General features: G+C 36.9%; 1 protein-coding gene across 7 annotated transcripts in view; it reads right to left on the bottom strand.

Moving 5' to 3' along the window:
• The window catches only part of Ikzf2 (IKAROS family zinc finger 2), a 148775-nt gene that overhangs the window by 48989 nt on the left and 82524 nt on the right, over positions 1-17262 (bottom strand). For 4 of the 7 annotated variants that reach the window (XM_029569940.1, XM_008846249.3, XM_029569938.1 and 1 more), the window contains one exon: positions 558-824. The exons of 1 other annotated variant lie outside the window; for it this stretch is intronic. In XM_029569940.1, coding sequence (XP_029425800.1) covers positions 558-824 — 267 coding nt within the window. The remainder of the gene's footprint in view (positions 1-557; positions 825-17262) is intronic. 2 more of the 7 variants (XM_008846250.2, XM_029569941.1) reach the window with 1 other exon arrangement.

A 17262-nucleotide genomic window follows, 5' to 3' on the forward strand; every position in this document is an offset into this window, starting at 1 on the left:
TACCTATCTTTTTCCAGAGTTATAATTAAAAAGTACAAAAAGATGATAGCATAACTTGAACTAGGAAATGTACCTGCCCACTACAGAGACCTCTGGTAGGCAAAGATGGACTAGAAATAATATTTGAGACATTAACTAAATAGAGTAAAAATGGTCATCCTTTCTTAAATGTGTGACTGCCATTTTTTTAGTATAAAATCTTAGGAAGCAAACTATATTATCTGCCCATGGGCATGGTAAAATATGTATAGAAATCCAAATGATTAAATTACCCAATGAAATTCTCCTATACCTTTTGAACCCTTATCATATTATTGCTATATTAAGAACTGTGGAAACTGAATCCCAAACTTCTTTTCTGACATGCTATTCAGATTTGAAGGCTGGAAGTCAAGACCCAGGCTACTCTCTGCTTTTCAGCAATCCAATACTAGCAGAATTCTGAAAAGGTAACTTCACATTGCCACCCCTGAATAAAAAGGAAAGAGAATAGATGTCAGGTAATATCAACATCAGATGCCATGGGCAGTCATCGGGATATACGTTCAGCTGCTTACCAGTGTGACTCCTTTTATGTACCATAAGCACATTGGGCCCAATGCAAACCATGCCACAGACGTCACATTTCAGTTTACCATTCGGAAGCCGGATTCCTCCCTCGCCTTGAAGCTCCTGGACTTTCCTGTTGTCAGCCACCTCGCTGCTCTCAATTAGGGGGTCTTCTAGGCTGCTCCCCTCATCATGGCCCCTGATCTCATCTTCGTGGCTCAGGGGCTTCCTGTCACACTCTTCATCACTCTGCATTTCTAGCTTTACGGAATTTGCTGTAATTTAAAAAGGAAGACCTTTAAACACATTACGTGTGCTTACCTCCATCTCTCGCCTACCCACTGTTACTCTATGGCATGGACATAAATGACATAGAAGTCTAAAACTATCCATCACCAATGACCATGTTGATCCATACTGCACTCTGCCATGCTACTGAAGCTTCGGTGAGAGTGAAGATAGCTCTGGAAAGCTCTAGATAAACACACCGACTCTTCACTTGTGCACACATTTATTTCTTTAACTCAGTTTCACTGCTTTCAAGCAAGTCATTAAATAATTCTGTTACTTTTTTCTGAGTTTGTCATCAAAGTTGATTAGAGTGAGATCCAAGTATGGGAGACACAAGGTTAAATATTGCTTAACCCACTGAGCCGTGCCTTGTCTTAATTTAATAATCACATTTATTTCACATTCTCTGCTTCTTGTCAGAATACTTGTGTCAACCTGCTTCTGAACAGAGCAAGAGAAACAACTCAGGATCTTAATCCCACTAATGTCTGTCACATCGGAAGGCACACTGTCAAGGTAAATGTCCTAAAATCAGACTAAACACAAATATTCAGTTAAGAGTTGTATCAATGCGGGGTAAAGTGCACAGACCTCACATGTCTTAAATTACTCTGCCTTTGTTTTCTACATTAAAAAAAAATCTGAGGAATATACGAGGTTGCAAATCAAAGTGCTTTAATGCTGATCTCTACAAACCAAAAAGCAGCTAAGGACAGGAATGGCATAGCATGCGTGTAGACACTTGCGACTGTCAAGAAATTTAATGCCTTCTGTTTGCTGTTTTTGGATCATCCCACAGAAAAGTTGGAATTCTGTAGCTCAGAATTTCTAACAGAAAATTTTCATAAAGCACAGGCAGGTTTTAACTCAGTACCAGTTTTTTATTCAGCCATCTTGAAAATTTCTTAAGACTTCATATTGAAGTTTTGGGGCAAAACAAATTAGTTGGTCACTACCTGGACAGAGGAAATATTTTTATAAAAATTCTTTTCACTGCAACTGTTTTCTTGGAGAGCTCACACATCTTGTGATGTGTTCCTGTTTTGTATCAGGACAGGGAATGTCATCAAAATGTCTTTCTCTGTTCCTTTCTTCAAAACTTACTTTATGACCAAAGGAAGCATGCTACCGAGTACCAGCAGTATAATCTTAAACTAGTTGTTAAACCTCTGAATCTTATATCTTTCATTTGACAAATGGAGATGAATTCAAATTATTGGATGAAGTTTGGGCAAAAGAGTTTAAGTAAGAGTGAAGATACTTATACTCTTAAATAGTGAAGCATCTTAAGGAACTTAAGGATTCTTCCTGTCCTTCATCAAATGAAGGTGGTAACACAGCCACTTCTTAGGACTGATCTGAGCATTAATTGAGTAAATACAGGCAACATGCCTATATTTTTTCTTCTGGAAATATAATGCTATACTTATATCATAAGGTTTTGGTAAAGTTCAATTAACATACAGGATGCAAAGTACTCTACAGTCTATAAAGGAGCAGCCATCCTTGCTGACCTAGGTCCAAAACAGCATTTACTGAGTCATACTTTACTCATGAGTTGTGACTTTACTGGTTTTTGAGAAGAGAAGCAGCACTATTTTATTAAGAGTTATGAGTGAATTTGGCTTCTTAAACATTTCCACGTTCTTTCCTTTTCTGAAAACTGTTATCAGCATTATTTGCCTACTTTCTACCAGGTTGTCAGACTTCTTTTACCAAGATTAAATGCTCTTTATTCCAAAACAAAATCGCTAACATCCAACATATATTTGGGGCTGATGTGTCACTACAAGCAGACTATTCTACAACCAACCACATATGACAGGTCATAGCCAATAGGCAGGCACACTAAAAATAGTGTATAAAACTATTTTTGCTTAGACTTCAGTTTTATCCCCAAGATATCTTATTATGTATATGCAAATATTCCAAACCTGAAAAAAATTATGTCAAGAACACTTCTGTCTCCAGCATTTCCAATAAGGCCTATTCAACCTGTTACCACAGAATGTAGTCCTAGGCTGCTGATATATTTTGCAAATATGTCATTTTCCTCTTGAATTAGGCAATGTTTGATAAACTATGTTTGATCAACATAAAATCTGCCAGAATTCCATTTCAGAACTATGTAGATTTTTAGTATAAGATTAAAGACCTTTCAAATATCAAAACAGAATGGAAATATGAAGAATATGACTCAACCTTAAGAATCAAATTATTTTTTATACCTAGTGAGAGTATATTATAATAGGAATATCAAAACATAATGCCAGACATTGATAAAAATGTCATTTAAAAATTATCAGATTAAAATATTCTTATCAAGATCTATTCTCCCTAGAAATATATAATGGATGGAAACACATGGGAAAACTTTATCTTTGCTCTAACTGAGAAAGAAATATGAAAAAGTTATAATAATATTTTCTAGGTTGATATTGTAAGAAATTATCTGTTTATTTTATGTAAATGTCCTATTGTTGTCCTGATAAAATAAATCAGTAAAATGTAATGAATTTCAATATACAGATCACAGATTAATGGAAACCCATATACAAACAAAATCCATAGCAATTAATTTTTAATATGTCTGAGGAAAGTTAGGCTGAAATGCTACGCTACAAAAGCCACATGTTAGATACATCGCCTTTCCATCCTATTAAACAGAAAAGCCCTTCCTAGCCAAAAACAGTTGCATGATTTATTTTTAGTATGTTTCTAATTAAGGCAAAGCACCTTATGTTTTAACTATTTAATAAACCTCAAGTGTTAAGGAAAAAAGTATAAATTCAAATTTATACAGTTATTAAAAGAGGTACATTACTACTACTGGAGCATAATATATAAGGCTAATACAACTATTCCTCATTTAATTAGTAGTAATAATACTCTAGTTTTCAAATTTTTAAAATTAGATTTTTAATCATTATTATATGGACCTACTTTTACAATTTGTTATAGGAAGACCTTTTCATAAACAGGCTAATTTCATCCTATATAAGTCTAATGTATAATTTTATTTTGTGTAAGTTGAAGAAATCTTTTATAAAAATGGCTTCCAGGCCAAATCATCAGTTACAAGTTTCTTTAGTATCTGCACCCAAATGCTTCATGATTATCATTGTTTCTGGGTGTATAATAAGGAGCAGAGAGCTGCACTACATGTGCCTTTCATTCCTTATTAGGGTAAATTAAGGAAAATTTAAGGAGAAAACTGAAAATATGCACACTGGTAAATAGGTATAGATCATTGACCCCAAAAAGTAGACTCTAAAACCAAATAAGGCGGGATTCATTCATAGGTGAAGCTATGAAGAAATAACTTCATTCATTTCAATCTATGTAGCAATGGCAATGTCCTTTGTCACCATTTATTACGCAAAAATAAAAGCAGAGTTGATGAGAATAAGCTCGAAAGGAAATAAAAGGATGCAGAGCTGTGCCATGCAACCGTGAGTGTCACACAGAGATCACCTCCATCAACTAAGAAGAAACAGAAAACAAGGAATTTCTTTAAAAACCATAGGACCCACCCCGTAAGAGAACAGCTCAGGGAAAGTGCTTGCTTGTGGTAAACAGAGACCTGAGTTCAGTGCAGTACATGCTGCTGCTTAAATTTGTTTAGAATTCACTGAAGTTTTATGACAAAAAGTAAAAGAACATTAACTAAGTGAGAAACTCATGTTAACAAACCAGTATGCATATAGAAAGTTTGTAAGGAATTCACATCTAAGACTTCAGTAGACATTTCACGAACATAATATGCTTATAGAGAAAATTTACTGAATGAAATAGTACATAAATGTTAAGGAGGTTTTTCCTTACAAAGTGGGCATTTTAGCCTAAATTTTTGCCTGAAATTTCACCTAGGTATACATTTTTGCAACAATATAAGACTTGGCAATTTCTGGCAACTGATTGTTTAAATGATATGAAATAATTTTAATTTTTTTAGAAAATGTTTTTAATTTTATGTGTATGGTGTTTTGCCTGCATGCATTCGAGCTTGCAGTACCCTCAGATGCTAGAAGAGGATGTTTGATTCCCTGGAACTGGAGTTACAGAAAGTTGTTAGCAGCCATGTGGGTGCTGGGAACTGGACCCAGGTCCTTTGCAAGAGCAGCCAGTACTCTAAAACATTGAGACATGTCTCCAGCCTGAGAAAAAGATTTTTCTATCTATGGTGTATATTTGGTTAATTTTGAGTGATCAGGAATTGAGAGGATTAAATTTTTATCCTCAATATATGAATTTGGTTTTCTAAAACAATCTCATTAAATTTCATTTGTAAAGTTCTGGAAATACCATAGCAACCAGAACTAAAGGTCTGATTATCATGTAAACATTCTACAACTTAAAACTTACTATTTGTATGACTTGATTCTACTAACCCACAAACCAATTAGTTAATTTTCCTGGATTAGAAAATAATATACAAGCATTGTGATTTATTTTCTCCCTTTACAGGGGGTTAATCATATATCATATAAAACAAGTGTGTGTGTGTGTGTGTGTGTGTCTGTGTGTGTCTGTGTGTGTGTGTTGGCTACAGAACAAACTTTGGTGTGGTTCTTCACACACCATTCATTTTTTGAGGTAGGGTCTTTCACTGGTCTATAACTTGCCAGGTCCACTAAGCTGGCTGGCCAGCAAATCTCAGGGGCTTACCAGCTTCTGTCTTCTCAGACATTGGATTAAATGCCCACCCATCTACACTCAGCTTTTTATATAAATTTTGAAGACTGAACTTGGGTCCTCATGCTTGCATGGAAAGCACCTTACTGACTAAGCTATCTCCTCAGCTACGTTTTAAAGTTTTAATAGAAGCAAATACTAAGGGAGTTCAAGTAATATTGCTTTCATGGGTGCCAAATGAAAGAAGGCTAAAATATCATTCTTACCAAATTAGAAAAACAAAACTGGTTTCTATTGTGTGAGAATTCAAATAGGCACTTAAGGAATTTTAAAAACTTGGAAATACTAATTTCTCCCAGGCAATGCCAGTTACTTGTTATGGTATAATACACACTAATTGAGTTAGTACTTCTTTTTTAAAATGCTTTTTATTTATTACTTTTATTTTATGTGTCTGAGTGTGTTGCCCACATGCATTTAAGTGTACTGTGTTGTGCAATTCCCCATAGAGATCAGAAGTTGTCAGATCCCCTGGAACTAGAGTTACAAACGATTGTTAGCTGCCACGTGGGTGCTGGGAATCGAACCCAGGTCCTCTGCAAGAGCAGTCAGTACTCTTAACCACTGAGCATCTCTTCAGCCCCCTGAATCAATACTTCTATTTAATCATCTGTTGAAGTTGATTCTGCATTAATATAACTCTTTGAAACTTTAGAAACACCAAGCTTGATTAAATCTGTGTTAACATTTCTACAGCTGTTTAACAAAGCAAAATGACTTCAAAACTCGGATATAAAGAGCAACTATTTAATAAGAATCTTCCAACAGTCCAAACAAAATAAAATCATCATAAACAAAATATCCTAACGTATACGATTTATTCATTTTACTTCAGTTTTAAGTGACTGAGACCTTGTATAAATTAACTATGACACAAAGATAGGTTTTAAATACAGAACATTAACAATATAATGCCACTGTAGGATGGGTAACACTTTATGCACTATTTGTATAAACTGATTAAATCATGACAACCACCCTCAATGTTTTCATCTTCATTCTGCAGATGAGAAAACTGAATCCCAGGATGGATAAAATAATATGTCTAAGTCACACAGCTCTTTGGAATAGGTAGGGCTTGGAACCCAGCACTCATCGAGGAGCAAATTCTTGCTTGCTATGTCACCTGTCATCAAAAGCAAGGCAGTGACCAGTTATTAGCAAACAACAAAAGAAATGTCAACATATTAAGGAATGAGAACTTATCACAGTGTATACCATCTCCCCATATTTTTTACGCCACATCTAATACAGGTGTAATTAATTTGCCAGTTCTGGGTAAAGAGAAGATTATGTGAGAGTCTGTTTTGGAAAAAGACCAGCACATACTGCCAAATTTTCTTAGCATGGATTTCACCTCATAGAAGAACAATCTAGTTTGTGCTGGTGTTTAGCAATCATCTGCTTAACATAACTGTGGAAGCAAATCACATTCTGAAATTGTCTCTTTAATAAGAGGGGAACAAAATTCCTAATCTAACTTCTGTATGAAGCAAAATCATTACTATAAAATGCCCTAGGGGGCATGCTTCCAAAAGGAACCATGACACAGGATCTTGGGAAGTCACTAAGGATATTTAACCAGGTCAGAAGGCAGTGCTGTGCACTAAAGAGAAAGTGATAAGCAATGGAGCAGGGTTCTATTACTGAGCAATTGCAACAGAGGGAGGATCCAAAGCCCTGAGATGCACTTCAGTAGCTCTGCAGGGTCTCTGAAGTGTCTGGGCAACCCCAAAGTTGTCCATACCCTCTGTTCAACTACACTAGGGCCATACACGTTGAGATCAAGGTAGTGAAGGAACTCCCAGGTGTTTCCTCATAAAAGCTTCATTATTTGTCTGCATCAAATAGTCTACATTTGGTTTCTGAGATCCAGGATTTGCCAATGATAAATAGACAGCAAATAAAGCACATCAAATCATGACCAAGAGAAAGTTTGTGATTAAGGAACATTCCCCTGGATAACTGCCAAACACTCTTAACACTTTGGAGCCTATTTTTATTTCTAGCATGTGGTTGCATTTTTTTTTAAACTCATGTTTAGTTTCCAACCCTAAGGAGTAGACATCCTATATAGGCCTATAGAACATATAAATTATGAGATAAAACACAATTACAAAACAATAATACTAGTGTGGAATGGAAAGCCACCTACAAAATCCTCCCACTTCCTACTGTGCAGAATGGGGATAATATTCACCACATAAACTTCACAAGACTAGAAACCACACTGCCAATGAGAGCCTGCAAAGACTGGGAGCATGGGTCCTTGATCCTGGGGTTTAGGGCCAAATTTGTTTACCATATGAACTTCGGAAACCTAGGTCTCTTTTTCGTTTGTTAAAAAAAATGAGGATAATGCATTTTGAGCATAATAGTGTATATATAGCACACAGATTTATGTTCGTTATTAATAAATCTGGATGAAGTAATATCATAAATATATCACCAAACAAACCTAATGCTAGGCATCATGTCTACAGAGGACATCAGATGCCTCATGAAAGAAGTAGCTTTTAAGGTAATACTGACAAGCCGATATTTAATAAAGGCCATAAACAGTCAACAGTTAACAGTGCTGAGTGGGGAAAGTAGAAATCTTGTCATGGAAGACCTGGAAAAAGTCAAAGATGCCCAACTTCACCACTTTACTCAACACAATACTGAAAGTTTTAGGTGCACCAATCAGGCAAGAGAAAGAAACAAAGGACATTTATTGGAAAGGAGGGAGACACACTGTCATGACTTGCAGATGGCATGCTGTTCTATACAGAGAAAGCCCCAAGGACCTTGCCAAAAACCTACCAGAAAATAAATTCAGCGAAGATGTAATAAACAAAATCAGTTTGCAAAACTCAGTAGCCTAATGATACAGCAACAGCTGATCCTTGGGAAAGAAATCCATGCAGCAATCCCGTTTGTCATCACCACAAAAAATTCCTAGGAATATATTTAATTAAAAGGTAAAAATTAATACCAGGGGGAAGTATAAAACATTGAAGAAATTATAGAGAGCACATAGGCATACAAACTGGGAAGAAACCTTGTGCTCAGGGATTCGAATAGTGGATATTGTCAAAATGTCCACAATATCTGGAGTCAACTATGGGTTCAATAAAATCCCTATGAAAATACCAATGATATTCTTCACTGGACAACTAGAGAAAACAATCTTGAAATTACAAGCAATGCTGTTTGCTATATTAAAAGGTTAGAGATTCTTTCTTTGGTATTATTTTATAGATTCTTCATGATCTGAGTCAGAGTCCACATGTGGCTCTGAGATGCAGGTCAGTCAATTAGAAATGTGCAACCAGTGAAGCACACTGACCAGTGAGAAAGAAAAAAAAACACGTGGTGATTAAAGGAAACTACTACGGACAGTTACCAAGCAAATGTTAGCAGATCTGTGCCAGATGCTTATTTTCTTTAATGTGGCAGCAGCATTGTTTAATTAGTATGAACATACCAGGTTTCCTACTCTTAATGAGAGAATATTTTATATAATGCGGAACATGTAGATTTGACACAGAAATCAGTATTGCTATATGCTATTATCTGAAATGGAAATCAAATGAGAAATGTCATTTATAATAGTTACGAAAAATAATAAAATGCCTAGGAGTAAATTTGGCAAAGAAGTAAAAGCTCTTTTCAATGACAATGATAAAGCACTGCTGAAAGGAATGTGTGCTGGTGAGATGGTAAGATGGTTAGACGGTGAGACGGTGAGACGGGGAGACGGGGAGACGGGGAGATGGTGAGACGGTGAGACGGTGAGACGGTGAGACGGTGAGATGGCTAAGGTAGGGAGGGTGCTTGCAGCCCAGCCTCATGATGAATTTGATTCCTAGACCCCACATGGTAGGACAGAACTGACTCTGTAAGTTGTCTTCTGATCTCCATACATGCACTGTGGCACACGTGCCTTTACACACACACACACGCAAATAAATAAAATGTAAAAAAAGAAACTGAAGAGGTTACAAAAATAGAGCCACAAAACCCCCAATTTGTCAAAGCAAAGGAGGTAAAAAGAACAAAGCAGGAGGTGGCGTATTACTGGATTTCAAGGTGTACTACAATTTTACAGTACCCAAAACAGCATGGCGATGGCATGAACAACTGCATAGACCAATGGAACAATACAGAGTGCTTACAAACAACTCACATTCTTCTATTCACTTGATTTTCAACAAAGGTTCCAAGAACATGTTTGGAGAAAGGACAGTGTGCATGCAATAACACTGCTGGGAAGGTTCGATAGTCACATGCAGAAAAATGAAACTAGAACCCTTTCTCATATCAGTTATGAAAATGAACTGACATGAACAAAAAAATTTTATTAAATTTAAGAACTGTAAATATGAAATTACTAGTGGAAAATGTAGGGGTAATGCTTCAGGGCATTATCATGGTCAAGGACATTTTGAGCAAGATCCCAAAACTATAGGAAAAAAACCCCAAATTAAGACAAGTGTGACTTTTATCAAACTAAAAAGCTTCTGCACGACAAAGCCAATTAAAAAAATCAACAAAGAGACAACCTAAAGAATGGAAGACAAGAATTTCAAGCTATGCATTTGAGGAGGAGTTAAGGTGATGAAGAGATGGCTCTATTTGTAAAGTGCTTGTTACACAAGCATGAAGACCTGAGTTAGGATCCCAGCATAGGTATAAAAATATGTGTGGCTAATTTGTCAGTGTATGTCTATAATCCCAGTTTGGGTGAGTTTCAGGTTCAGTGAGAGACCTTGTCATAAAAAAATAAGGTGGAAAAGAACTGAGGACGATAACTGATGTCCACCTATGACCTCAGTGAAAATATACACAATAAATAAATGGGAAATGTAAAAAAAGGGTTAATAACCAAACAGGTAAGTAACACAAAGAAATTAACTACAAATAACTAAATAACCAAATTAAAATGGACAGTAGACCTAAGCTGACTTTTCTACATACCAACAGATATATATTTAAAAATGCTTAATCATCAGGGAAATGCGAATTAAAACACAATGAAATATCACCTAATTTAAGTAAGAATGGCTATTACCCAAAAGAAAAAAGGCAACAAGTGTCAGTGAGCAAGTGGAGAAAAGAGACCCCTGGGCACTGATATTGGGAATGAAAATTAGGACAGTCTTTACGGAAAAGGGTATGGAAGTTCTTCAGAAACACAAAAATGAAATTATTATGTGATCCAGCAATCATTTAGTATATATCCAAAAGAAATGGAATCATTTTGCTGCAAAGACAGCTATATACCCATGTTCACCACAGCACTATTCTCAAAGGACAAGACTGGAAGGAACATACATGTCAGTCAACCGAAGAATGGGTAAGGAAAATATGGTAGATACCTGCCAAAGAATATCATTCAGTCATAAAAGAGTGAAATCCTGTCACTGGTTATGGCAACATGGATATAACTGGGGATCATTTGTTAAGGGAAGTAAGCCGGACACAGAAAAGACAAAAACTGCATGATGTTACACATACACGGAATCTAAAGCAACTGATCTCATAGGACAGTGGTTAGGAGAGACTTGGAGAAGGATGGAGGGGGTAGAAGGGAAGAAAAGATAGGGAGTTGCCTATGAATGGGTACTATGTTATGGTTAGATAGGAATGCACGTACACAGGGGGGTGACCACAGGTAAGGTGATGCAGCATATATTTCAAAAAGGCCAAAGAAAGACTGAATATTTTCATAATGAAGACATGATAAAATAAAATGAGATGGGTCCAACTTTAGCACTAAACAGTGTATGTGCATATGAAGTATCATGTTATCCCATAAATATATACCAGGCCTGGGGACACTGCAGGGCAATGTCACGCCACTACTGAATTGAATGTATGCATGTATGTATGTATGTATGTATGTATGTATCCTCGCATCCCATTTTATACGTGAGCAACCCTGCACTATAAAGTATTGAGACTCAGAACACCCCCCTTGATATTCAACTACTATAAAATATCAGTGCATCATCTAAGGCATAAAAGGTAAAGAAATGTTTCAATAGGCTCAGTTAGTAAAGAATTCCTGAACTGTATTTATTTTAAGCATGGCATTCTTCTATTTTCAATGAAAGTCTTGCCTACTCCCGAGTTGTCTGTTTCCCTTTCTAAATCACCATTTAGCCTGCATTTCAAAGCTGATAACTAAAGTGTATGAAACGTTAAAATAATGATATAGTTCTGTGCATTAGAGCAAAACAGACCCCAAATAGTTAAAGCACATATAAATTGTGTTTTTAGCTTATGAAGGTAAGTTACTTTGCTTATCCAATGTAAGAGAGCACTTGATCTAGTTAAAAATATTTCTTTTACAAGTTGATGTTTTCTGATTGGATAACATAGAAAGTGAAATCTATACATTTCTTTTATTAACATGTGATTTACTGCTGAGAGTTTGAACATTGTCATAGACATAGATAATTGCACAGGTTTTGGTTTGAGAGGCACAGCCCTCCTTACCTGTGAAATGGAGGGCACGACAGACTTAGGCAAGTAAAATAATAAAAAAAAAACCACCCTGCCAGAGGCCAAAATACTTGAGGTCCTTCTACTCTGTGGGATGTATAATTCCAGGGCATATCAAATTGTTTGCAATTTCATACAAATATCAAATTATGAAATTAGTAATTATTATAGTCATTTAGTTTAACAAAATAAATTACTTAAAAATATGTTCCTAGGTTTAGAGTTTGGGTACAGATGGATTTTAAGGGTTTAAATTTTTAAAAAATTTTATATGCATGAGTGTTTTGCCTGTATAATTTAAGTGCACCATATGTGTGTAAACCGCTGGCAGCCAGAAGAGGGTATCAGATCCCCTGGAACTGGAGTTATGGAGCGCATGCATGTTAATCGCCATGTGAGTGCTAAGAACCAAACCCATGTCCTCTGGAAGAGCAGCCAGTGCTCTTAACTTTGGAGTCATCTCTCCAGCCCTCCCTCTCTTCCTCCTTTTTGTTTAGACAGGGTCTCACTATGTAGCCCTGAATAGCCTAGAATTTTTTAGACCAAGCTGTCCTTGAATGCATAGAGATTCATCTGCCTTTGCCTCCAGAGTGCTGGGATTAAAGATGCCTGGCTTAAGACCTATGTTTTTAGATCACATATTTAAACCCTCTGAATTAAGAACAGCATTCCTAATTCTGTGTCTTACTGTATTCCTAAAGGTCACAAGGTCACAGTGAAAGCAAGTTTAAATGTGAGTGTGCATGTACATTTCTACCCTAGAAACCTGTGTGTGTGTGTGTGTGTGTGTGTACGTGTGTACGTGTATACATGCATAGTATACAGACTGCAATCCTAACTGAATGTGAGTGTACACGCATATATATGCATGGTATAAGCTGGAAACTTGGATAAGTGTGTGTGTGTGTGTGTGTGTGTGTGTGTGTGTGCATGCGTGCCATGTGCATACATGGTATACACACTGGAAACCTAGCTGAAGGTGACTGTACATGTATGTAGATTCATGGAAACCTAACTAGTATGGGTATAGGCTACTCTTCGTTAAGCAGTGAAGGTTCACTACTTAAGCAGACGATATTGCAATGCGACTGAGGTACCAACCCCGTGTGCTGCCTTCAGTTGAATGCTGGCTGTCATCCAGAAGAGAGAGAAACAAAGCAAAACAGAACAAACCCAACTTAACAAAGAAAAAAGTGTTATAACCTTCACTAAAAGCATACAATCCTTGACTCAAACAATGTCGTGAAGACTCCTGGATTATTTTTCCTTTCTTCTACGTTCTCTGGGTCAGGATGTGAGCCCAGCCATTATGTATGGCTGGAGGCTGTTTGCTAGCTTCCTCCCCATCTGGGACTGAGGCAAATTGCAGGTTTCCAAGGCAGGGAATGCTGTTACAGCAGGGATCACAGCCTTAGTGCCTCACACAGACTGTGCCAAGCCCAGTGACATTACCTGCCTTGCTCCCTGTGACTACCTAGCCACCAGGTTTTGTATTTTTAGTCACTGGAAATATATAGGGGCACTTCAGAAGCTGGGAGTAAATTTTTGCTTAAAGACCATAAACACATGAACAGTCATTAAAAGTCATTTCACTTCTTTCCCACCTACAAAATGAATGTGATTACTTTGGGGGCACAGAAGTGCCTCCAACTACATTTTCATCCCTCTCATCTTACAAAGTCCACTGGTCCCTTTCACATCCCTAACAGGCTGTCTTTTCTAAAGGTAGCACATGCTTACTAAAAGCACCTCTCATTCTGTGCAAGCTGCCAGCAATTACTGCAATGAACTTTAAATCTTTTTCCTCTAACTACTGCAATAGTTTAAAAATAATGACACAACTTCTGCTGGCTTTAAAATGTCAAGCTGACCACTCAGAAATTCCAGCTAGGCTTCTCCAGGAAGGCCCAAATGATAAGACGTTTTATGAGCCTTCCATTTCATCTTCTGTTTCATTACGACACTGTCTAACACCTTCTGAGCACACCAACACCTTCTCTCTCGGACAAGCTGAAACCTAAACAAACCACAGGAGCTGCCCCCTAAACGAAGAGAACACTCTGTGCCTGGCAAGGGCGAGCCATTGTTTCCTTTTCACTTTCCTTGATCTGAAAGTATCATTTGAATTAATTTGATTTTTCTTCCTTATTATCCTCTTTCTAAGCAGTTTAAATCTAATAGCAAGCTAGCTTTTCTTTAACTGAACAATATATAGTGAACTACTAACTTTTCTGTATTTCAATATTAGATTTATTTTCAGATGTTTGGTTTAACTTTTATACTCAGAGAAAAAGAAAAAAAAATCACTTCTCCAAAATTTGAATTAACCTTCTTAAATTCATTAAGCTTAGCAGCTCGAGGTGACATCAGAATTACAGATTGACAATGTCACTAAGACTATACAAATATTCTGCTGTAGTTTTAAAATAATAGAAAGAGCCGGCCTTCTGTTTTTAACAATTTTCAAACTACGTATAGGGGTATATTATTAAGAAGAGATCAGATAAAAGTTTAATGGCTGGAGAGATGGCTTAGCGGTTAAGAGCACTGACTGCTCTTGCAGAGGACCTGGGTTCGATTCCCAGGACCCAAATGGTGGCTATGAACCGTCCTTGACTCCAGTTCCAGGGGAATCCAAAGCCCTCTTCTGACCTCCGCAGCATTGCACGACACAGGTGCACTCATATACATGCAGGCAATACACTCATACACATAAAATAAATTAAAAAAAAAGTTTAATGGCAATACCTAAGCCACAGAGGGAGAAAACCTTTATGGAGTAAGTCTGGAAGAATAGCTTTTGCAGACAGAAAACTTAGCTTTTTTTCTTGTACTAAAATTCCCAGCACCGGGAGATAGGGGCAGGAGTTCAAGGTCATCCTCAGTTACACACCAAGTTCAAGGTCGGTCTGAGATCCATAATTTAATAAATGTATTCTTACTATTGCTTATATCGAATATACAGAATATGTGCATGGAAAGATTGCATTCTGGGATCAAGAAATTCTTTAGTTTTCAGTATGATTTTACGTGTCTATCATGCCTTTCCCATGAAAATTGATAAACTAATACGCAAACCAACTCAACTACCCAAGTCATAGTTACAGAATGCAATCTATACTCTGGACACTGGTGGGTGTTGGAGACACGGGGTGAGTAAGACATGTTCATCCTATAGTCTACCTATGCAGTTTCTGGAAACAAGACTTAGGGTCTCTGAAAGAACATTCTGAGAGAAGGAAAATAATCCAGGAAAGTCTCACAATAAAAGTTGTGGAAACAAAAAGCTAAGGTTCTTTATAGTTGATTCCAGAGTCACTGAGACCACAGCAATTCATTCATTACATGGATCCATTTTATGAAACGGCTAGCAAGGGGAGGGGTGAATGAACAGGATGGGAAAACACCAACATCTTGTAAAGAGCCATTTGGTTGGGTAGCCTACACCATTAACCACTTTTGACTCCCAAGCAAATTTATCTGGAGGGATTGCCTTCATTTGGTAGAAAATGAAGCTAAGAATCAGCATATCAGAAAGTCAAATAACAGTGTCTGTGAACTAGTCAAACCCTCATAAAGTGTATCATTAGTACAATGATATTAGTACAACGAACAGGGAAACGACTACAATATGGGAACTCAACATTCATTCTCCACTGATGGTGTCATTCACATCCATCAGGAATTATATGGACAGACATTTATGAATGCCAGACACTGGAATATTATTGAATAAATAAAGAAGGGAGACATTAAAGAAAGCACAGCTCATCACTAGGATGAAAATCCATGGGATGCGGCATCAGAAAACAGCACAATAATCTACAGAGAAAAGAAACAATGCATTGAATGGGTCTGAGAACTGTACTTTACCCCTTGTTTGAATTTGGAAAATAGTTGATATTTGTTCCCTACACAAATATTTATAGTTTGAAACTTTTGTTGAAGACACACGGCTAAGCGCCAAAGGCATTATGACAATTAAACCCCTAGTCAAGTGGGGTGACCACAACTGTACAAGTCAGTCTGCATAAGTGGATGGGATGATAATAAAGCTCTAGAATGGAGAAGACGGGTTCAGAGCCATACACAAATTTATGGAACTAAGACCTTTTTAGCCCTAACACATGCCAGAAAAACCTTCATTTCATTACTATTTTTACTTATGTGGATTTTGTCTTTAAATTATAAACAACTGAAGTAGAATAGTTCCTGTTGAAAATGTATATGTCAGTTCTCACTAATAATTCCTAGACTGTCTCCATCACAAATATAAAAGAACAATTACTGAATTGCCTTTTTCACCAGGAAGGTAGCACTGTAGTGTAAACAAAACCTTAAAAATGTGTGCATGTGCACACAATCACACACACACACACACACACACACACACACACACACACACGAACGCATGCACTATGAAAACCTAATGAAACCTCCTCAGCCCATTATATTCACCATCATTAAATACAAGATTGTCATGACAGGTAATAGAACATTGGTCAAAAAGTAATAGCTTGGTTAACATTTCTTCATGCTGGTAGCAGTTGCAAGCTTCACTATGCTGCCTAGTCTCTGTCTTAATGAAATTCACCTGTCAGTTCCACTCTGAAACAGTGAATTCTTGCACCAAATGACAAGGTTAAAATTTCTTCTCTTTTCTTTCACAATCAAATCAGTTAATGATGAAAAATAAGAAGCAAGTAGCTCAGAGATTTCTGTCACTAATTGGTCAAGAAATGATTTGTTTCAGATCCATTCCTTGCTTTCCTCAGGGGTTCCTCCTGAATCTTACCAGTCAGCTGCTTCTCTTTTACACTCTCTTTGCCACCAGCCGGTGTACTGAGTAAAACTAACACATGTAGCACTGAGAAATAGTAGAGAATAATGCAAAAGGCAGCCTGCACTTCACAGACTATATTTATCCTGGCCATTCACTAGGTAGTGAACCTGTCTTGTAGTTGAATATTTCACCACATATCTCATTTTGAATTAGAGGTGGTGAAAGAGTTGTCTACAAGTCTCCTGTTTAATCATGAACTTCTTGAGTTTTGAAAGTAGTTATATAAGAGAAAGAACCAGATTTATTTCCCTCTTTTTCTCCATTGGCAGGACATCTGAAGCCTAGGCACAGACTTTATATTTACTAATGGTAAGCTCTTTTAGAAAGCTATTAAAAATAGCAGTTCAATAAAAATTAAGTATGATTTACAATAGGATATGGAAATTTATCCC

This window comes from Nannospalax galili, unplaced genomic scaffold (assembly GCF_000622305.1).
Source record: "Nannospalax galili isolate Female #2095 unplaced genomic scaffold, S.galili_v1.0 scaffold281, whole genome shotgun sequence".
Taxonomy (NCBI): domain Eukaryota; kingdom Metazoa; phylum Chordata; class Mammalia; order Rodentia; family Spalacidae; genus Nannospalax; species Nannospalax galili.